General features: G+C 39.6%; 1 protein-coding gene across 14 annotated transcripts in view; it reads right to left on the bottom strand.

Moving 5' to 3' along the window:
- SYNJ1 (synaptojanin 1) overlaps positions 1–24,149 on the bottom strand; it is an 89,022-nt gene that overhangs the window by 37,290 nt on the left and 27,583 nt on the right. For 6 of the 14 annotated variants that reach the window (XM_066259510.1, XM_066259516.1, XM_066259517.1 and 3 more), the window contains exons 5-13: positions 20,308–20,533; positions 19,248–19,331; positions 12,336–12,397; positions 11,465–11,561; positions 9,709–9,878; positions 8,106–8,187; positions 4,741–4,893; positions 2,604–2,769; positions 355–378 (exon numbers count right to left, since the gene is read on the bottom strand). In XM_066259510.1, the coding sequence (XP_066115607.1) occupies positions 355–378; positions 2,604–2,769; positions 4,741–4,893; positions 8,106–8,187; positions 9,709–9,878; positions 11,465–11,561; positions 12,336–12,397; positions 19,248–19,331; positions 20,308–20,533 (1,064 nt within the window). The remainder of the gene's footprint in view (positions 1–354; positions 379–2,603; positions 2,770–4,740; positions 4,894–8,105; positions 8,188–9,708; positions 9,879–11,464; positions 11,562–12,335; positions 12,398–19,247; positions 19,332–20,307; positions 20,534–24,149) is intronic. The other 8 variants (XM_066259511.1, XM_066259514.1, XM_066259522.1 and 5 more) reach the window with 2 other exon arrangements.

Below are 24,149 nucleotides of genomic sequence, written 5' to 3'. Positions count from 1 at the left end.
ACACTGCTGAGTAATCATAAATATCACAGACAGTACTCTGAAATTAATTCATTAACATATTTAGAGTAAGGCATACCACTAAAGCTTGCTTAACGGTTTTAAAAGTGAAACTGAAACCAGGTGAACTATAGTTAATTGGAATTAAACATTTGCTACAGGATGACAAGGAGCACTGCATATTTTCTTCTAAATGAAGTTACTTAGCTGTCTCAAACTTAAAATTATTTTCTCAGGTTAAAACAAGTTATCCATTTGTGCTGTTAGAATCTGAGGAAAAATACCAGAAAGTTTCCATTTATGTGGCTTTATTTACAATATCAACTTTTATGTAGAGGCTGATTATCTATACTGTACCTGACTGCAATGTCTGTTCAGAAACTAGGGATGCATTAAAGAGAAAACAAAGTCTCATTAGTAAAACAGAAAGTAACAGTTAAAATAGAGAGTGTTATGACAAAACATTCTGAGATGGCCTCATTTCTTTCTTACAAGTCAATTTGATAACTTTATTTTTTCTGATGGCTACAGGACACAAATATTAAATATAAGTGACAATAGCTGATATAAACCTCCTGCATCTGAGGAAAATGTTGCAGTGACCCAATGCTGTGGGCTCCTAGGCTGCTGCTGCATGCGTGCACATGTGTGCGTGAGAGAGAGAGAGAGAAAATGTGCGCAAATGCATGTACACGTGATGGAGAACAGGAACCTGAAAACTGAGGAGGCTGGAGGACACTGAACATGCGGGACATGCTGCTCTAATAGACATCTTTTAGAATTCTGTTGGGGTAAATTCTATATTTACCAACTGATAAATATAATCAATTCAGTTACAACAAAACACGTGCATTCCAAAAAACTCGCCATGGTATGCACTGCGCCAAGTCCCACAGCCACAGGCTACGGGAAAATGGGGTTAGGGCAAAGACAGTCACTTTGAGATATACCAAAAAGAACAGGAACCTAATAAAAACAACAGCACAGTTTTACATGTGTTAAATGGTTAAGAGGTATATAAATATTCCTTAAATATGGCACGTCATCTTGAAAAACACCCGGAGTTTGCTTATAGAAATGGGCCTCATTTCTATAGGAGGGCTGCAGCTTTAGCAACCATGAATGACGGAGGACAGGATCTTCTGAAGGTGGACACAAAGTGGCAGCCCCAAGTGAACGGTGTGGTTCACAACACAACTGGGGAGCTGAGGCAGGGATGTTTGAGGTGTGTGCATATGTGTACGTAGTGGTGTATATTTCTTCAGTTTTCTGTGTGTACCTGGTATTATCATCAGTGAAATCATGCAGAGACTAATGCAAAGTTGGCATTATGCTCAAAATGTTCTCTAATATACCATCCACACTGGAACAAACTCCCATTCTTAGAACAAATGTTATGGCAGAACTGGCTGTACTTTCTTTAAAGCATATTTTATGTAGAGGAAAATGTGCAGGAAACTAAAAACTGATGGTCAAATTTGGGAATGCTTAGGTCCCTCGCTTTTCCTTTTCCTCCCTTCAGCTGCTCACTTTCAATGCTCCTAGTAATAATGCCTTCACAGCAAAGGAGGCACAGGAGGAAAGAGGTGGTCAGACACCAATCAGTCTCCACTGATGGAAGCCCAGAAGGTAAAGGAGCAGGTAAGATCAGATTTTGTTTTTAGAGCTTCAGTAGGTCTCAGTCCCCCAGAGTACTTGCAGACCCGTGAGGGGCTAATTAACAACCTTCAGCACTGTAAACAGTTCTGAACGAATCCAAGATAACCCATTTGACCAAGTAATTATCCAAGAGTACAGTTACTTGATGAGGAATCATTTTTCCTGCTTAAACAGGAAAAACTGAAAGGTTTGATTTGGAGATAAAAAGCATAAATAAAATTGTTCAGAGTGCCAAAAGGTTAAAATAGAGAAAATGTAGAGTAAGGAAGTCTAATGTATTAAGTTTTACAATGAATGTTGAGTTTTCCCATGATACTATTTAGTATGTGTTCACTGATATGAGCTCAAATTCTTTTGATTTTAATAAAAGACAGGAAAAAAACTATCCTGACAGCCATGTATTTATGTGAAATGTTAAAATTGTAAACAGTAGTGTCAAATAAGAAGCAATATTTTAAATTATTAACTAATATGATTTAATATTTATTCAAGCACTAGCAGTGAAAAGGTAAGACCAAGTTACAGAAACTTTCGGGATGGTGATTAACAAAATAACCAATATAGGTATTGGTATTTTCAATAAATCATTTGTTTTCTACATAATGAGGCTACTGAATGCTCTACTAGCTGAATATTTTATGAAATCCTGCTTATATTAAAGTTAGCAATTCTTAGACCATTTACCACCTCAATCATAACCTATAAAAGAAAACAGGCATGGGCTTCAATTAATGACTTACTAATACCACTGATGATATAAACATTTTGAAAGAAACTTCCTTTGGAAAATGCAGTTTTTAAAAATTATATTGATAGAAAATTCTTCCAAATCTATTTTAATCAAATCAATTTAAAAGTTGTTTATGTAGATAAGTTTACATTTACCTCTTGAACTTTTAGAAGGACTGTAAACAGCACAAAGAAAATAAAATGTAAAGTACGCATACCACGCAAACTTCCAGTAGTTAAAAGTGCTCGGGCTTTGTCAGCTAAGTCACTATTTAGAGTATTTCCCAGGAGCAAAACATCAATGGCCTCTTGCTTGGAGCTGTCAAAGAAGTTATTTTGAATCGTTCTAGTAACAGAACGAGCACCATCTTTTAACTTTCCAGCCTGTTGGGGGAAAAAGAAGCATGGACTTTCATTCTAAATATTGTTACTTTTACTCAGTAGGTATTTTGAAACTTTAAGCTGTATATAATTTTACCGTAATAAAATACCTAATAATCTATTTTGAACACTGAATCATCACATTAAAATGGCTCCAGATGTCACTATACTTTCTCTTTTGGATACAGCGCTGCATGGATGGAAAAGCTCAGGGCCACAGCTGCACCCATGAATGGTACCGAGAACACTACAGGTTTACATTGTTTACTAGAGGGAATGAACAGCAGGGCACTTGAAACACGGAAGTCATTTCTTACTGAGACTTGGGACGGGTCGGTGAGGGAAGCAGGGAGATAAAGGAGGACAGAGGGCACTTGCAAGCTCTTAGATAAGCTGCAAAGGATGTTAACAGTAGGAAATAAAACTGAATTTGTCTCAAATAATTTAAATCTACAACTGAACATAAGAATAAAGGTCTAGTGTAAAAAGAAATTTATAATTACAGTTCATAAATATATATTGTAGTTCATAAATATATTATATTATATTAAACTACAGTGTATTTTAGGTCATTTTATTGCCTATGGACATATAAATAATCAAAATAAAGTTATGCTAGTTCCTACAGTGAGATAGTTTATATAACTTTCAATGAACATACATTTACTTAGGCATGTTAGTTACCATAAAGATTTATTTTGATCTTACAGATTTTGATAGCTGTTAAAAAAAAAAAAAACCTTTGCCTTTTAGAAAAGTACTTTAGTTTGCAATATATAATTTTATTCCTTAAAGAAATAATAGTAATTTGGGGCTTAAAATGTTATCCCCTTCCATGTGATTCCATACACAAAGACATTATTTGAAAAGACACTCACCATCACATTATCAGGTAACGAATCAAAAGGAACCCAGAGAAAGGAAAAGAAAGAATAGTTCAGATGTTAGACTTTAGTTCAATGCAGATAGTATATTAACACATAGGACTTCCTATCTCTCAGGTTAGAGATAAAAGATCACTGACAATATATGTGGCCTCTGTATTCAGAGTGTCTTAGTCACTGCAGAGACAGAAGGCAAGAGAACATAAAAGACTTTAAGCAACAGTTATAGAGAATCAGGTTCAACAGCAAGAATTACGTTCTTTATGTAAAAGGAAGAAATGAAACCTTAGCAATTTCAGATTTTTAAAGATAGAGATCATTTAAGAAGAAAATATTGTGGATGTTAATGCATGTTACTTCTATGAGCCTAACAGAAGGAACTTCTGCAGGTCAGGCCAACACTTCTGGACACAAACATGGCATTCTTTGAGACATGGAAGAGGAGGCAGATTTGGAAACTAAAGAAGACTCTGAGATGATGAATGGACTTTAAAGAATATCCCTTGCTCCACCGAAGAGGCTGAGTGAGAATTATAAATGTGGTAAATATTCGTGTTTGTATTCTGAAGTTGAGGAATTGTAGAAATTTAAATTCAAATGGTGCTGGGAGCCTTAAAAAGTCAATATTGTATGTAAAATAATAAAAAATATTTCAAACATGCTTCCAGAGACCCTCAATAAGTGCCAAATAACTAGCTAGAGTGGAAAACAGTCTGCAGATAACCCAGCAACAAAAAGAGAAATTCTAAAACAGATACCTAAAAAACCTACTAATTAAGAGAGACCATTTTGCCTGACCTGTGGTGGCGCAGTGGATAAAGCGTCGACCTGGAAATGCTGAGGTCGCCGGTTCGAAACCCTGGGCTTGCCTGGTCAAGGCACATATGGGAGTTGATGCTTCTAGCTCCTCCCCACCTTCTCTCTCTCCTCTCTTTCTCCCTCTCTGTCTCCCTTTCTCTCTCCTCTCTAAAATGAATAAATAAAATTAAAAAAGAAAAAAAATATTTAAAAAAAAAAAAAAAAGAGAGACCATTTAAAACCTCTGTTGAGAAGAAAAGAGGATCTCCTCTGTTATGAGGTCCGCACTTACCTTGGCCTTCCCTTCAAGAGCTCCAGTCCCAGCATAGATCTTACTGATGGAATCACCATTCACAGACCACATAGACCGGAAAACTTCTTGAAAGCGAGTTACCAACTGAGGCTTTTCGGCTAAGCCGAGAGCTTCCAACTGTTTAGCTAGCATCTAAAACAGCAAAAGAGAAACTTTTATAAGTATACTAATACCATAATTATGATGTGACTTTTTAAGTACAGCCAGAGGTAAACCAAAAATGTGTACTTATAAGGACTATGTGGGACTGGATTCTGAAAACTTAACAGTTTACTAGACTAACTATTGTTTCCCACCATTCCTATTTTAAAGTAAACGCCACATGAATGAAACCTATGAGTAACCTAATATTATCTTGTTGTAGTAAGAATATCTTTCTGGTCAAATGATAAAATTAATCTTATTAAACTATCCCTATAAATTATACTACTTTACCTTGTCCACCTAAAAGAACTAATTATTCAACAGTATACAGCAGAACAGAAAAAAGTATTTACCTAGTTTAACCAAATATATATAGATTGAATAAGTTTCTTTAATTTTTATATATGGTTCTGTAAGTTTGGGTAATAAGGTCAAGAGATTATGAAGGAAAAAGAGCTGCTCTTGGGTTGTCCCAAAATAAAAACTAATCTTGGTAGCGTGTATAAAGAGAACCAAGAGGAACACAGCCTGCAAGCATCTTTGGGCCACAAACTTTCTGCAAAGGTAACAATACAAGAGTTTAGACAGGTACTGCTCTTTACTCAAAATGAATTTTAGCCTTGAAATCTGGCAGTGTCAAAGCAATGTACAACCTCATCTAGCTGGTTTCTCTTATTTGAGACTTGTTTGGAGGTTCTAGCAGGGGAGCGCAGCTACTCGTATACCCTTGACCGAAGAACGGTCCTCTCCTCTAGCGGGGAAGGTCGTCCTCTTCGACCGAGCGCGCAGCTTCGGGAGGGACGCACATGGAGCGGTGAGGGAGGAAGGGGACACCCGCCTAGCCAGCCAGATCAGCCGAATCAACCCTGGCGATCAATGGGGTGACAGATGTCGCAGCCAGATCGCCCTCACATCTGGTTTCTCTTATTTGGAATCCAGTCATATTACATGCATTGAATTTTTACTTAAATTCTTCCTATTTGGGTTTTATTTTACCTTCTATATAAGTATGGAGATTACCTATAATTCTAGAGGGAGCAAAAGCTAACATTATATAAGCGCCCATGAACTGGGCAAGGCTGCCTAGGGACTGACAGCAGCGCTCTTTGCTCTCATGGATAACGAAGCAAATAAGCCCCAGCACCCCTTTCCCATTCAGACCACTCTGTCTGTCTTCAAGAAACTGGGCAAAGCTGGTTTTCACTACTGGTTTTGTTTTGCCTGCTTTACCAGTAAACCTGGTAACCATTCAACCAATTTCCATACAAAGGAGTAGTAGTCTCACACCTACCAATAGTAGATAACCAGCCAAATCAGGTTCTGAAAACTAAAACCTGTTCTACTTTTAATGAAGACTTTCAGGTATTTTAACAAAACTTACTCTCAGAATGTAACTAAATGTATTCAACCAAATAAAAATAGAATTAGAAATAAACCCGAGTTATGCCATAAACACCATCCAAATGGTCACATGCCTGCTTTCATGTTTCTTGTCTCTGTCATATTTTCTAAATAAATTATAATGATAAATCTCAATGACAGAATTCAAAAAAGGCAAAACAGTACAATTTATTTAGTTACTTGAAAAAGACATTATTTTTAAGCAGAGAATTCTACAGACCATAGTTTCTTTTTTTTTTTTTGAATTTTTTTTTTCTTTTTTGTATTTTTCTGAAGCTGGAAACGGGGAGAGACAGGCAGACAGACTCCCGCATGCGCCCGACCGGGATCCACCCATCCACCCGGCACGCCCACCAGGGGCGATGCTCTGCCCCTCCGGGGCGTCGCTCTGTTGAGACCAGAGCCACTCTAGCACCTGGGGCAGAGGCCGAGGAGCCATCCCCAGCGCCCGGGCCATCTTTGCTCCAATGGAGCCTTGGCTGCGGGAGGGGAAGAGAGAGACAGAGAGGAAGGAGGTGGGGGGTGGAGAAGCAAATGGGCGCCTCTCCTATGTGCCCTGGCCGGGAATCGAACCCAGGTCCTCCACACGCCAGGCCGACACTCTACCGCTGAGCCAACTGGCCAGGGCCCATAGTTTCATTTTTGAGACAGAAGGAACCTCAGCTGCAGAGTAACTAATTAACCAATATTCTGATCAAATGTAAGATCATTAACTAGAGGAAATAAGAACATGCTATTTCCTATTGCTGTTTTTTATAGCACTGGAGAGCTAGACTGTGTTGCTATAGAACTAAAGGAAGACCCACGGTAGCCCTGTGACCCTAACTGCTGCATGTCAGGAAACTGGAAGCTCAGCGCTGCTCCCCTTGTCAAACAGCTGATACTGTCTACATGAGACTGAATATGAAGGACAAGTGGTAAAGAATAACCTTTTCAACAAAGACTGTTAGAGAAGTCGAATTTCACTCACTTTTTACTCTTATTAACAATGGTCCTGGTTTGAAAATGTCCATGATTTAAAAATGCCATATGAACTGCACTGGGTTACAGACTGTCAAAATATGATCCTACAGGATTGTACATATGAAAACATACCCTCTCCAATTCCGAAGGAACTTTTAAAATACAACACAGAGCCCTGGCTGGTTGGCTCAGCGGTAGAGCATCGGCCCAGCATGTGGATGTCCTGGGTTCAATTCTGGCAAGCGCACACAGGAGAAGCGCTCATCTGCTTCTCTACCCTTCCCCCTCTCCTTTCTCTCTATCTCTCTCTTCCCCTCCTTCATCCAAGGCTCCATTGGAGCAAAGTTGGCCCGGGCACTGAGGATGGCTCTATGGCCTCTGCCTCAGGCACTAGAATGGCTTCGGTTGCAACACAGCAACGCCCCAGATGGGCAGAGCATCACCCCTAGTGGGCTTGCCCGGTGGATCCCTGTCAGGCGCATGCAGAAGTCTGTCTCTCTGCCTCCCCATTTCTCACTTCAGAAAAATACAAAAAAAAAAAAAAAAAAAAAAAAGAATACAGAGAATGAGGCCATATACATATATTTCTTCTTCGAAAAGATAGGCAAAAGAAGCAATTATTGGAATAGTATAAACAGTAAGGTTTTTTGTTCTTTTGTTTTTTTAAAGAAAGTTAAGAAATAATAGAGGGAAATAGCTACACACAGAGTATATAGAACAGGTAAAGGAAACATTTAAATGACAAGGAAACAACTTGACTTCGTAAACAGTTACGAGAAACCACTGAAGGAGGCGTCTGACACAGACACATGTACACACTTCAATCCCTCTGTTACCTCTAAGCCGAGGAATGCCTGCACGCTGTTTGTTCTATCGAGACAGTCCAAGCAGTTGGTGCGGACCGTACCACCCTGGCACCTGTAACAGATACACTCAAGTGAAACAGCTCATTTGAAAAACAAACAACAAAAGTAAAACAAACTGAGACAAATTAAGGTGATTAAAAGGTAGCATCTACTTTCTCTCCCCAACTTTTTATTATTATAATTTTCAAACATACAAGAGACGAAACAAGTTTACAGTGAATATTCATATACCCATCAAATTTTACAACTGTTAAAATTTTGCATTATAGTCTTATCACATATCTACCTACTCATCCACACCCACTTGTTTTTAATTAGGCCAGCAATTAAGAGCTAAACATACATTCAGACTTTTAACGCCATAGTTCTTTGCACATAAAAGTTATCAAATATTTAAGGAATGTATTTTAAAAACTAAGATCTGTTATCTTTACTGACTGTCCTATAACATTGCTATAGCACCGATACTAAATTTTGTACATTGAAAAAACAAAGCCTGGCCTGTGGTGGTGCAATGGATAAAGCATTTTCCTGGAACACTGAGGTTGCCGGTTTGAAACCCCAGGCTTGCCTGGTTAAGGCACATAAGAGAAGCAACTATGAGTTGGTGCTTCCTACTCCTCCCCCCACCTTTCTTGCTTTATCCTCTCTCTAAAAATCAATAAATAAAATCTTCAAAATAAAAAAAAACAAAAAAGAACAAAAAATGTTTACTAAAGTTTATATCAACTTATATTCTTAATTTCGATTTTTCAATACTTTTCTACTGTACTTCACATACAAAAATTAAAGATTTAAATTATACTAAAACAGACAATAAGCAATATCTTTTACTTCTATTTGCATTTAGTTGTCCATATAGAGGTCAAGAACTTTTAAGAATTCTAGCTCTAACACTCCCTAGTCATGTGACTTGGGCAGGATACACCTTTGCCTCAATTTCCTGGCTATGAGTGGGGATAAGCACAGACTCCAGCCCTGTAATTGTTGTCACTGACACATGCAAAACCTACGGACACTGGCTCCACGGTACCGTATTACCCCATGTATAAGACACTCCCATGTATGTGACTCACATTAATTTTGGGGCCCTAAATTAAAAAAAAAAAGGTAGTATATAAAGTTATTGAATTCAAGTTCTACTCATCATATAATTCATGCAACTCCTCAACACTATCAAACTGCCATCCATTAGCTTATCCTCATCTGTACCTGATGACAAATCACTGTCTTCAACAATGAGTGCAAAAACAAGCGCAAAAAAGCGGGAAATGCAAGTAAAAAAATCTACAACCACTGTATAAGACATACCCAGTTTTTAGTCCCCAAATTTTTCAGAAAAGAGTGAGTCTTATACATAGGGAAATATGGTATGTACCCAACAATGTAAGCTGTGATTATTGTTGATTTCTAAACAGAGAAAAACAGGCCTAAAATCAAGTATAATAAAGGAAGATACTTTATTTAATTATAAACTTTGACTTAAAATTTTTTTAAGACTTCAATGGTAAGAATAATTTTTAAATTATAGCAAAGTTCCAATTTAAAGAAAAGAGAAACAGAACAGTCAAACCTTCGAACTTCTTGTCCATCGAAATGAAAAAATCCGTAATCTAGAGACTTCTGAACTTGAGGTTTAAGAACACTATGTAATTTTTCTGCTTTTCCTCCCTTAACCATTTGATGATAGTCGAAATTCACCATCTGGATATCAATAGCATGCTCAGAAGCTTTCAAATGACTCTGAGAGTAAAAAAGCAAACATTCATCAAAATGTTAATAAATATAATCCCATCAATGTATGTTATAAATGGAAACTTACATTTTAATTAAAATCTCAGCATGGTTCCTTGAAATCCTACTAATCATACAAAGCTTTCTTTAACACTAGCAGTAAAATAAAAAGTTACTTGAGATATGTAATGGCATATTTTCCCTAAAACCTCATATACTATCCCTGAGAGGTTTGGTGATATACTATCAGAGAACTTAAATAATATTCTCATCTGGTTTGTAAAATGAAAAACTATTCACAACCACTAGCATTTAATTTTCTACAATCCAAATTTAGTAACTATATCTATTATAAAATCTCAGAATAAAGTAACCTAGTTTTTAAGGCAAAACCTGTAAAAGATATAAAATTCATTTTTTATATCTTTGTTCAATATGTACAAATATTTTTAAAGTTTACCATAAAAAAGTCATTCTCTAAAGTATAATCTATTTATTAACAATATTTATTTCACAAGGTTATAACCAAATAATTAATTCTGGAGTTCATTAGATTAAATTTAAGAAAATATTTTCCAACTATTTTGTTTAAGCTCATAACTATATAACATAATTTATTTTTACTTATTTGTTAAAATGCTTTTAATTTTTAAAAGTCAACACACAGTTAATTTAATTTCTTAATTTTATTTTTTTTAATTTTTACTGGATTTACTGGGGTAACATTGGTCAATAAAATTATATAGGTTTCAGGTGTACAACTCTACAACATATCATCTGTACATTGCATTGTGTGTTTATCATCCCAAGTCAAGTCTCCCTTTATCACTATATATCCCCCCTACTCTCCAACCCCACTCCCTTTCCCTCTGTAACATCATAATTTATATTAGTTATTAATTCAATGAGTGTTTATGAAGAATGTTTTTTATTTAGAAGTCAGACTTTTCTTTGGGTTTATTTTTATTTGAAATTCTCAAATATTTCTCTCATCAGTACAAGAACATACACTCTTACAAGTATTTCAATGCATTTTTCACCATTTCCTAAGTTTGAAACAACAACTGGTTTCTAGGAAGTAGGCAAGTCAATGAACAGAGGAAGGAGAAACCGCCTGGCATCTTTCTACCAGAAACTGATGAACAGTTTTGGGGGGAGGAGGGTATTCCGCTTCCCCACAACATAATAAGCCCATTTTAGAAAATAGTGTTAACTGTCCTGAAAGGTTTTCATAGTCCAAGTTCAGCAACATTATGCTAAACTGTTTCCTAATAGCTCCAAAGAGTTCATGGTTCCTACAAGTACCCAACCTTTTTCTAGGAAGTAATTTACTTCCTGGAAGAATTTGATTACTACATTTCAAGATTTTTTTTTAATTTATTGATTTAAGAAAGAGAGAGTGAGAGAGAGAGAGAGAGAGAGAGAGAGAGAGACATGAGTGCCTATTTATGCACTGGCTGGTTGATTGTTTTATGTGCCCTGACTGGGGATTGAATCTGCAACCTTTGGGTTATTGGGATAATGCTCCAACCAACTGAGATACCAGGCCAGGACTTGATTACTCTATTATATTATTTTTTAAATACCATTCTTACCTGGAAAGCCTTACTTAGCATATGTTCACCTTCCTTAGATCCAAGTAAATTTATTATTATTTGTTTACCATATAAATTCTTAAGTGTTCTAAAATGCCTATTAAAGAAAGAAAATAAGCACATGTCAAGTGATATGCTAAAATTTACTTTCAATAAACAGAAATCCATTATTAATCTCACAGAACTGACAAAACTGAATACAAATTCATTCCACATGGTCTCAAAACTCTGAATTTGTAAAATCTCAGTTAATCAATTTCCTCTCTGACTATCCATGCTAAGCTCCCACCCATGCTGGAGCTGCTGGAGGCAGCTGGCTCCCTCTCCACTCTGCAAGGCTGGTACTAGGCCAGCACAGAGAACACAAGCCATCCACTTGTCTGGGCAGGCAACGAGGGCAGAGCACGTAGGGCTACACCTCACATGTGAGCACATACATCCTCTGTGAGTATTTAACCCAGCACAGCTAAAGTAGCATTTGAACATATAATCAATATAGAAAATAAATATTAATAAGGTAATATTAATTTTCACTCTTTTTTTGTTGTACTAAGTACTGAAATCCAATGTATACTTTATGCTTACAGCACATCCTAATTTAGACTAGTCAATTTCAAGTGTTCAAGAGCTATATGTGGCTAGTGGCTGCCATGCCAGACGGCACCTGGAGAAAAACAGACCACACACCTAGTGCTATCACTGCCAAAAGCCATACCACTAGGAATCACTGTCTTCTGGTTAAATTAGGAGTCAGAAGAAATTTTACTTAGAGCCAAAAAAGGTAAAATGAATCAGTAAATATAATTATAACTAGCCTCACTGCTTAATAATAACAAAACTTAGAGCACTATGTAAAAATAATCAGTCTTACCTGTCAAAAGCAGGTGCATTGGCTTCAAATCCCCTTGACATACGGACACGATGAGATCCCACCTAGGACAAGAAAAATACATTTAGTCATACCTAAAGCCAGCATGTATATAAAAGATAAGTCATTGTTTACAACACACAATAATTCATTTGCTGAACAGAGAGCAGTAAGTCAGGTAATTGTCATTCATGATATTCTCTTAGAAAAACAAGTTCTAGGAATTTCTCCTCCCTTTTGTTTTTGTTTTTGTTTTTTTTTTTAAATTTTCTGAAGCTGGAAACAGGGAGAGACAGTCAGACAGTCTCCCGCATGCGCCCGACCGGGATCCACCCGGCACGCCCACCAGGGGCGATGCTCTGCCCACCAGGGGGCGATGCTCTGCCCATCCTGGGTGTCGCCATGTTGCGACCAGAGCCACTCTAGCGCCTGGGGCGGAGGCCACAGAGCCATCCCCAGCGCCCGGGCCATCTTTGCTCCAATGGAGCCTTGGCTGCGGGAGGGGAAGAGAGAGACAGAGAGGAAGGCGTGGCGGAGGCGTGGAGAAGCAAATGGGCGCTTCTCCTGTGTGCCCTGGCCGGGAATCAAACCCGGGTCCCCCACACGCTAGACTGACGCTCTACCGCTGAGCCAACCGGCCAGGGCCATCCTCCCTTTTGTTTTTTAAAATGCAACCTCATAAAAAAAGAGCTATAACTTATTAGACCTTTATGAAACACTTGTAAACTCCATGTCCTGTGCAAGTCAACAGATATTAGTGCCACTTGGGAAAAAACATATACAGCCAAGTAAAATAACTTGTCCTTTTAGGTCAACATCATTAATTCCAAAAAAGATCCCTAAATTCCTACTTTTCCAAGCTGCCTACAAGTGCAATGTCTACATATTTTTTCTTTGTTATGCTGAATACTTTATTCTCTTTTCCCTCACCCAAAGATCTAACGAATTAAAAATATCATTCCTGGGAAAATAGACTCCCCAAAGTCAATCTTGCAGTCACACAACTATAGTTATAGCATGTTTTGCAGAATCAGAAATTTGGGTTAAAAGAATTAAATAAAAAGGAAAATATCTACCTATTGTGTTTTGTTACAGTTTATAGTTAGAGTGGTAGAGAGATGAGGCAGAACTGAGAGAGATAAAACAGATCCCAAAAAGAAACAGAAAAGTCAGACCAGATTATTTCCCTGAACTTCATTTTTAAACATTTCCTTTTAAGACTCAGATCAAACTTCCCCAAAATTCATTCTTGCTAACCTATGAACAAAGTGACTTTAAAGAGGACATGGGAGGGCAGCTGACAAATCTGTTATGCAGTTTGACAAATAAAACCAGAAAAAAAACTCTAATATGCTCATCCAATCTCAAAACTGAATTAACAGTATCATCATTCATTCAGCATTCTCCCTTCTGTCCTGAAAGCAAGACAATCTAATGACTGTCCTGATAAACCAGTAGATTCTCTTACTGCTTTTTCAGTAAGAAACTGATTAGACTAATGTCACATCTATATTCAATTTCATTTTACACTGCTTAATAGTTGGTATAAAATGTCAAACTTTGAAAGATGTGTGCCCATGACACTGAGCACCTTATACTGCAGACAATTCAGTGGCGTCAATACTTTTTCTTTGGCATAATCTCAGGTGATTGTCTATAATTCTGTGAGAGGTCAAGATTTAACATTTTGTTTATTTATTTATCTTGCGCAGTCTTCCCAACTGCCAAGAAGTGACAAGATACAAGTTCTCAGCTCTTCGGATACTTAGGCTGAGATTGTCCCCAACACCTGCTCCCCCATGGACATACATGGAGTTATATCCCTCTTATAGCAACATATTGGTTAGGTAGCTGGGTTTCATTACTCAATGTTAAAGAAAAAAATTCTGTATTTAAATAGTTGTTACATCAATTGTGATAAAAGTAGTACTCCAGAGTTTTAAGACTAAATAACCATAAATTTATCCAATTAAAAAACAAGTTGTGGCCCTGGCCAGTTGGCTCAGTGGTAGAGCATCGGCCTGGCATGCAGGAGTCCCAGGTTCGATTCCCGGCCAGGGCACACAGGAGAAGCGCCCATCTGCTTCTTCACCCCTCCCCCTCTCCTTCCCCTCCCACAGCCAAGGCTCCATTGGAGCAAAGTTGGCCTGGGCGCTGAGGATGGCTCCATGGCCTCTGCCTCACGCGCTAGAATGGCTCTGGTCACAACAGAGCAACGCCCTAGATGGGCAGAGCATTGCCCCTTGGTGGGCGTGCCGGGTGGATCCTGGTCAGGCGCATGCGAGAGTCTGACTGCCTCCCTGTTTTGAACTTCAGAAAGATACAAAAGAAAGAAAAAAAAAGTTGCACCAAATATATTTTTAGAAAACCATTTAATGGGGTGATATGAAACATCATTTCCCCACATTACTGTTTCATGGTCACATATTTCTGAAACTTCAATTTGACCAAAAATTTAGTGTGAAACACTACACTAGGCTTAGAGTTCATGAGCTCATGATATTGGTCATCTTTTAAGACTAATATAAGATATAATGTAATATGTCAGAGTAATACTATAAATGATAAAGGCTAAATAACTTCAGATAAAAAAAAAAAAAGCGTTAAGTGGGCCCTAACTGGTTGGCTCAGTGGTAGAGCGTCGGCCTGGTGTGAGGAAGTCCCGGGTTCGATTCCCAGCCAGGGCACACAGGAGAAGCGCCCATTTGCTTCTCCACCCCTCCCCCTCTCCTTCCTCTCTGTCTTTCTCTTCCCCTCTCGCAGCCGAGGCTCCATTGGAGCAAAGATGGCCCGGGCACTGGGGATGGCTCCTTGGCCTCTGCCCCAGGCGCTAGAGTGGCTCTGGTCACAACAGAGCGACGTCCCGAGCATCGCCCCCTGGTGGGTAGAGCGTCGCCTCCTGGTGGGCGTGCTGGGTGGATCCCGGTCGGGCGCATGCGGGAGTCTGTCTGACTGTCTCGCCCCGTTTCCAGCTTCAGAAAAATACAAAAAAAAAAAAAAAAAGCGTAAGTGAAACTGCCAGCAATTAAAACATCACTCTCACCTGCGTAACACCTGTAACAACTCTTATGATGCCTCAAACTAATCCACGTTGATGGCTTTTCTCATAAAAAGCCTGACTACTCAGACTGCAAGCTCTTCCTGGAGCATCACTACAGACTCTGAACTTCTCACAGCACAAGACCACACGCCTAGTATAGAATCATATACAGTGGAAGAACGTAAGGATTTAATGAAGGAATCAATGGAACTGTGACTGGAATCCATTCAATGAGATCTGAATTGGCCACTGAAGGACAACAAACCTTAACTTTGGGAGCAGAGGATTCCCGTTACAAAGCAGCAATGAATGGAGTTGGACAGGTAGAGGAAGCCAGACCATGAACAATAGCTGCCTAGATTTGATGAGCATAATATATCAAAGGTAAGAGGAAAAACACTGAAAAGAACTGCAGAAGAGCTAGGAGGGAGTAGTTAAAGTCTGTATCATACAGAAGAAACAATGAAGTCCTTAACTGGGACATGAGAGTCAGAATAAAAGAACAGGGATGCTGGGGCTCAGTGTCACAGCAATGCCTTGCTGGCTGCTCAGGATGGCAGCTTCAATGTCATTAGGGTAGGAACCTGTACAACAGACATTCTCAAATATGACTGGAAGGTAACTTACTTAAAAACGCAGACTCCTGGCCCCATTCTAAGTGGTTTTATTTCAGTTGATGTGAAGTTGAGACCACAAATCGATTTGCATTTTGAAGTCATGCAAGACAGTGGTTTTCAACCTTTTTACATTTGGGGACCAGTGAAAACAGAATTATTTCGTGGATCACTAGGCAGAAATCACCCAGAGCATAAGCGAATTTGACTAAGGTCATTGGTTTTATAATCTTCATACCACAGGATGGTTAACTCTTTTGCAGACCAGCACGAAATTTCTGGCCAACCATTCTGTGGACAAGCAATTGAAAAACATTGACCTAAAATGATTTCTTTAAAATCTTTTTAATTAAAATTTTTTTTTAAAATCCTCAAGAGAATTAGTATTGGAGGCAACAGGCAAGACAAGAGCCTAAGGATTTTCTGTATATGGCTTCTGAGGTGGGACATGGGCAACACTAACTTCAAAGATCTACTACATAAATTCCAGTCCCAAGACTACATAGGACACTAATAACCATTTACATCTACTCTAAGTAAAAAATCCAGTTTGTCTTCCATGACAAAATTTATTTTTGGACTTGGTATTTTTGTTTTTAAAAATCAGTATCTATTTTTTAGTTTTTAAAAGCAATTACATATTTCCACCCATTACATACTCTTTTAGAGTAGTGGGGGAAATGATAGAAGATACCCAAGAAACTAAGCCAAAGAAAGGCTGACTTTCAGAACTACTAAGCTAAACAATTGAGAAACACTGATCTAATCCTCACTCCAATCCATCACACAATGGCCAGCTCAGTGGCCATTAAGCACAACTGCTGGACTCTCTTGATAGCTCAAAAATTACTCTCTCTATCAAGAAAGGTATGATTTAAAAATCAGTAATTTTCAGCCCATAGTCACATGGCATTAGGCAGCCAGACTACCAGTGCGGCAGGTCTGGTAGGATGGATTTCAGGATCACAGAAGGAAGGAGGAAGGAAGTCCTACCCAAGGAGGATCCCTAATGACTCAGGATCTAGACCAGGGGTCCCCAAACTTTTTACACAGGGGGCCAGTTCACTGTCACTCAGACCGTTAGGGCCGGACTATAAAAAAAACTATGAACAAATCCCTATGCACACTGCATGTATCTTATTTTAAAGTAAAAAAAACAAAACGGGAACAAATACAATATTTAAAATAAAGAACAAGTAAATTTAAATCAACAAACTGACCAGTATTTCAATGGGAATTATGCTCCTCTCACTGACCACCAATGAAAGAGGTGCACCTTCCAGAAGTGCGGCGGGGGCCTGATAAATGGCCTCGGGGGCGCCCACCGGCCATAGTTTGGGGGCCCCTGATCTAGCCTTACTGAATAATCAGACACTGTAAGTCTAAACTTCTTATTAAAATAACTTCTCAGAAAGCAGTATAACAGAAAGCCTGTGAGTAGGCCATCAGGATCTCTCACACTAGCCTGTCTCTAAAGCAAAAGCATTCGCCTTGCATCGAAGCAGGGCTTTAGGAATTCTTTTTTAATTTTTTATTTATTTATTTATTTTTTACAGAGACAGAGAGTGAGTCAGAGAGAGGGATAGACAGGGACAGACAGGAATGGAGAGAGATGAGAAGCATCAATCATTAGTTTTTCATTGCCCGTTGCAACACCTTAGTTGTTCATTGATTGCTTTCTCATATGTGCCTTGACCACGGGCCTTCAGCAGACTGAGTAACCCCTCGCTGGAGCCAGCGACCCTGGACTCAAGTTGGTGGGCTTTTCCTTAAACCAGATGAGCCCGCGCTCAAGCTGGCGAGCTCAGGGTCTCGAACCCGGGTCCTCTGCATTGCAGTCCGATGCTCTATCCACTGCGCCACCGCCTGGTCAGGCGGCTTTAGGAATTCTTAAACATTCCAAACACCCTTCCTGGTCAGGAAAGCCTAGAGGAACGGCGTAGGGATGGGATTATTCCCCAGGAGGGACTTGGAGAGAGACATAGCTACTGAAGTTACCCCTATACGCCAAAGATAAAACCCACACAAGTCAGACCAGACCTGACAAGAACTCAGGAATTTTAGCACAGCAATACAAGTGTTAATTCTTGTTCGCCGTAGCCTGTGTTGAATAAACTGCATTATTGAAAAGGTTTAAGTGAGCTGCAATCTTTCTTCATAATAACCATATAGAATGTAAGAGATCTAGCTATAAAAACTAAAAGGAGGCAAGATTTTTCCCTATTTTCTCAGTACTATAAACTGAGGCACAAAATTTACTAGACAGAACATACTAGATGCCTAAAATGAATATAACTTACACTTTGAGACCAAAGATTTTTGAATAAAAATAAAATGCAAAATCACAGTATTATGGGCAATCCAATATTATGATCTTACATAAAAATCTTATACTTTAAAGATTACAAGCTAAAAATAAATCAGAAAGCAAGCCAGAGAACATGTGCAAGGTGACAGATGATGACACCTTACAAAGTAAGACTTCAGTAGCAGACATCAGCAGGCCTTCCACCGGGCTGACCGCGTATGACAGGCTACCAGGTATCCCCAAACTATGGCCCACGACCGCATGCAGCCCCCTGAGGCCATTTATCCGGCCCCCTGCCGCACTTCTGGAAGGGGCACCTCTTTCATTGGTGGTCAGTGAGAGAAGCACTGTATGTGGCGGCCCTCCAACGGTCTGAGGGACAGTGAACTGGCCCCCTGTGTAAAAAGTTTGGGGACCCCTGGTAGTCTAAGCACTCTCAATCTCATCCTTACAAGCACCCTATGCAGTAGGTACTACTATAGTTGTCATGCCCTTTATGGACAGGATAGCTGAGACACTGGAACATTAAACCACCTGCCCAAGATCACGTACAGCAGTGTCAGTGGAGTAAAAACCCAAACCGAGAAGCCTGGTTTCAGGAGCTCTGCTTTCACTACCCCATTTTTCTGCCCCTAGAGATTAAGCTGTTAGATACTAAGATATTGAGATAGTAAATACAGAAACACTCTCAAAATCAATGGACTGTGAAAACATTAAAAATTTAATATTAAACATAACAGCTGAATTTCTATAGATATTTAAAAGAACTTTACAGGAAAAAATATCTAAGATAAATCCCAGGAGCTCTGTATTTAGATCCTCATTTATGAATCTAGCTAATATTTATATTATTAGACTGAATAATAGAACTATCAAGTGAACTAATAAACAATCCTGAAAACTTAAAAAATATGGTAATTTTCCAGAGGGAAAGAAAAGTGTCAAATGCATACCTGCAGCCCTGGTTGCTCCCAGAACAATGGGACAGAACCCCGGATTTGTATGAAGGAAGAAACAGAGTCATCTAAGTACACGACCTACAGAGGAGAACAGCACGTAAAATATTTCCATAGACAAAGCTCCTACCGCTATATTAGAAGACCAATTTACTGATATTTGCTGCACACTAGTTATATCTTATGACCCATCTCTCATATACAAAATATCCAAAAGATGCCACTAAAGTAAGTGTGATGTTTTTCAATCAGTGATAACTCTTCTCTGTATTCAGAGTGGAGCAAAAGTAGGTTTACAGTCACATATAGAAACTAATACAATAATTAATAAATAATAATCCAAGAATAATAAACTGTTTTGTGTACTCACTAGTGTAAACCTACTTTTCCCACTCTGAATTAACCAGCAAACTATTAAAAAATAAGCATAAGAACCAAAACTTTTAAAAAGTAATTCCTTTAAAATCTCAGTATTTTATACACATTCATTTCCATTTTCACTTTTTTTTTTTTTTTTAGAGGGAGCCCAGGAGAGAGAGACCAAGAGATAGGAACATCAAGCTGCTCCTGTATTTGCCGTGACGGGATCAAATCAGCAACCTAGTCAATCTAGGTTTTTTTATTTTATTTAATTTGATGAACTGAGTCTGGAGGCACAGACTGAATTTACAATTATATAGTTTCACAGCCAAAAATATCATTAACTTTTCATTTTAGATGGTACATATATCTCCATGTAAGAATTGGAATTGAATTAATTTCACAACAAAACAAAATACTTTTCTTAATTGTCTAACTCTATAAATGAGGATGTTTAATCAGTACCAAAACATAGCCACTGACATGCCATGGGATTAGTGAAAATCTTGCTGTTTATTTGAAAAGCCATAGCTATGTAAATTTGTTTGAGGGTAGCTTTTCTGAATGCCAATAAGTAGCTGAGAATAACCATAAAATGACATTACAGATGTCAAAAATGAGCTCTGAATCAAATATAAATCTGTTATTTCTGTGCCTCCCACTCATACATGAATTAGAAATACGAAACACTATATACCTGTTCTGTTTCTACAAAGTTAGCGACGTGACCATCATCATTTGTTCCCCGGACATTAAACCTGGTCCCAGCCCGTTCACAGCTGAGTCTAGAAATGAGACAAGCCTTTGCCTGTTTGTGAGCGGCATAAATGGTTCTGATTTCTACTCCCCCACACATGAGGCGCAATAACCAATCATCACAGTTCACACCATAGTGCTTGAGATGTAGATGCAAAGACTGATTCCTGCGGGAAGAGAGAACTCCATTAGCTGACAGAGCAGTGTTGTGTTTTTTTGTTTTTTTTTTTTATTGATTTGAGAGAGAGAGAGAGAGAGGGAGGGAGGGAGGGAGGGAGGGAGGGAGGGAGGGAGAAACAATAACTTGTTCCACTTATTCATGCATTCATTGGTTGCCTACTGTACGTGCCCTGACTGAGGACTGAACCTATACGACCTTGCATGTGTTGGGATGATATTCCAACCAACCGAGTCATGCGGCCAGGGACCCATAGTGTAATTTTTTAAACAGTACTCCTAGAACATTAATTTAATGCTATTAAATTAAAAAGAACCAAAAATAAGTCAATTCATTTACATTTACTAAGCTAGGCATGAGAAGATAGGGCTATAATGAGATCCTTGGGCATGTGACCTACGGTCCATAGAAAAGAAGCATATGTTTTTTGTCTGTGTGCCCCATTTCTGTGGTCTTGTTAGACAATGTATTTATAACTTAGCTTTTCCAAATAGGATTTCACACACATATCCACAGCCCACTTTATAAAGCTCTACGTTTAAGGCTTGACTTTTACAAGGCTCTATTTTAATTCATTTAAGTATAGACAGGGTGGCTACAGTTTTGTTTGTTTTTTTTAAGTTTTATTTATTTATTTTTCTTTTTTTTTATTCATTTTAGAGAGGAGAGAGAGAGAGAGAGAGGAGAGAGAGACAGGGAGGAGGAGCTGGAAGCATCAACTCCCATGTGCCTTGACCAGGCAAGCCCAGGGTTTCGAACCGGCGACCTCAGCATTTCCAGGTCGACGCTTTATCCACTGCGCCACCACAGGTCAGGCAAGTGGCTACAGTTTTAATGCATGCCTATTTTCCAATACTCCAAATACTTTGAGCATTCTGGTAGAAGATGGGACTTGGTTCCAACTTTACAGAGCAAAAAGTTTTATTCAAACACACACACAGAATGCGTTGCTGAGGAAGCGGGAAGCAGAGCCCCTACTCCCGCCCCTGCCAGCTGACAGCCTCCTTTGGGTCTCTCCAAGGAACCCCTACCACCAAGGAAAACAACGTGGTGCAGAAAAACTTCCTATTTGGCATTTTCAGATAACAAGGTGCCTCACAAAAGTGGATTTTCTATAAATTGAAGTGTGGCTCTGAGTTTTACAACCCTCCTAACTGCATTAAGGAGGAAAATCTTTCCTAAGTGCTCTCAGTGCCTTGAAGGTATAAAAAAGTCACAGCATTTTCTTGAAGCTTGGGGTGGTTAATATCAATAATATCCGGCAACACCGCTAGGGCAGCAGTCCCTACTCCCCGCTCTCTGGGACACAGACTGCTGGAGAAACAGACCAGATGCTGGTTACATGCTGCGGTGGTAACCAGCCACACCCCATCTCTTCTTACCCACTTGAGACAGCATGCTGGGATGTGGACATGTGCTGACATTACTACTAGAATAACAGGAAATCCAATGACCATTAATTATTTAAAAAATAGACCTTAAGGCCCCTTACTTTGTTGTTACCTACACTAATCTGAGGCAAAGCTCAAATGTACTGACCCACTGTATCCAGACAATGCAGTGTCCCATGTCACAGCCAATGGACAGCAGACTTGCTTGTCCCTATTACGAAAGTGTGGGAGCTTATGTGTTCATTCAGGCAGTTGCTTCCTCCACTGTCAGTTTCAAGCTCTCTTTGCTGTGAACGTGTGGCTGTTTTAATTCTATTTAAATGCATAAATGACTTGAATGGCAGCAGCATCCACTCTCCAGCTAAGTAAAACGACCAGGCTTTTGTGAAGGTATCTGCCACTGTCCAGCTACAAAAGTGACTGGCTGCAACCCAGAAATATTCCTGCTAAGCTGCAAGGGTATGTGTAATGAATATGAATTCTTAAAGCTCTCATTTTTCTATGCAAAGTGAGGCTCAAGAATGCCAGTCATTAGCAAAACTGTAGAAAATATAAAATGAGCAAACTCCCCTTTGGTATGTCAGCCTCCCTGTGTTCAACCTGCCTCTAATTGGATCTACTCCTTCAGTGCATTCTCTAAATATGCTCCACCTTTGGATAAATCTGGATGAACTGCTGGATAAATTCCTTTAGTCTATGACAGGGGTCGGGAATCTTTTTGGCTGAGAGAGCCATGAATGCCACATATTTTAAAATGTAATTCCATGAGAGCCATACAACGAGCCGTGTATGTTATGCATTATCCAATAAAAATTTGGTGTTGTCCCGGAGGACAGCTGTGATTGGCTCCAGCTACCCGCAACCATGAACATGAGCAGTAGGAAATGAATGGATTGTAATACATGAGAATGTTTTATATTTTTAACATTTTTTTTTATTAATGATTTGTCTGCAAGCCAGATGCAGCCATCAAAAGAGCCACATCTGGCTCACGAGCCATAGATTCCTGACCCCTGGTCTATGACCTAAAGTTACTCTTAACGAAGAAAAGATAAATGAATTATTCCTGCTGATTAAATTTAGCAAATATGCTTGGTTTCTGATCAATGCACCTGCATGAACTTCTAATTAGAAAGAAAAGTTTTCTCTCTCAATCTAAGGAATCTGGGGGGGGGGGGCAAGTAAACCCAGTTGCAATCCCTTCACCTTCTACCAGGACAGCCCTGACCTCCCTTCCCCCCATCATCCACACTCCCCTCCCCTGGTGGCTCCAGGCTCTGCCTCCGCTGCTTTTTTCCCACTCTGCCCTCTGCCCTCCACCCATTCTCCATGCCATGACTCTGAGCCAAGAAAATGCCACGTGAGCTACAAGGTGGCCAAGCTGCTGCTCTAAAGTTAGTTTTCTATCCTGAAGTTGTTAGTGACTTTGAGCCTTCTGATGCCCAAAGCAAATGAGTCCAACCTAAATGTGCTACTCAAGGACAGGTAGATGGTGAAGGTGAGAGGGAGAGAAACTATGCAGAGGGAATACCTTGAATATGAACTACTAAGGAAGGCCCAGAGCAGAGTCCTGGACTTTGGCCTTATAACACATGTAAGCATAAGGAGATATAATTTGTGCAAGGTGTCAAGGGAAAATGTCAATACTGCTGGCTGTAGTAAGACAAACACTGTACTGAAAACTGGGCCTGGCCCTAGCCGGTTGGCTCAGCGGTAGAGCGTCGGCCTGGCGTGCAGGGGACCCGGGTTCAATTCCCGGCCAGGGCACATAGGAGAAGCGCCCATTTGCTTCTCCCCCCCCTCCCCCCCCTTCCTTTCTGTCTCTCTCTTCCCCTCCCGCAGCCAAGGCTCCACTGGAGCGAAGATGGCCCGGGTGCTGGGGATGGCTCCTTGGCCTCTGCCCCAGGCGCTAGAGTGGCTCTGGTCGCAGCAGAGCGATGCCCCAGAGGGGCAGAGCATCGCCCCCTGGTGGGCAGAGCTTCGCCCCTGGTGGGCGTGCCGGGTGGATCCCGGTTGGGCGCATGTCTGTCTGACTGTCTCTCCCCGTTTCTAGCTGCAGAAAAATACAAAAAAACCCAAAAAACAAAAAACTGGGCCTGCTCTAATAGAGCAGCCCTGAATGGGCCCGTGTGTGGTGCACACGTACAACCAGGGAAACCAGTGACCACTCAGGCTGACTGTACATAGTACAGACTTCACCCGAGCACACCATTC

The sequence above is a fragment of the Saccopteryx bilineata genome, chromosome 2 (genome assembly GCF_036850765.1).
Source record: "Saccopteryx bilineata isolate mSacBil1 chromosome 2, mSacBil1_pri_phased_curated, whole genome shotgun sequence".
Classification (NCBI taxonomy): Eukaryota; Metazoa; Chordata; class Mammalia; order Chiroptera; family Emballonuridae; genus Saccopteryx; species Saccopteryx bilineata.
This window is presented reverse-complemented; position numbering and strand designations above follow the sequence as displayed.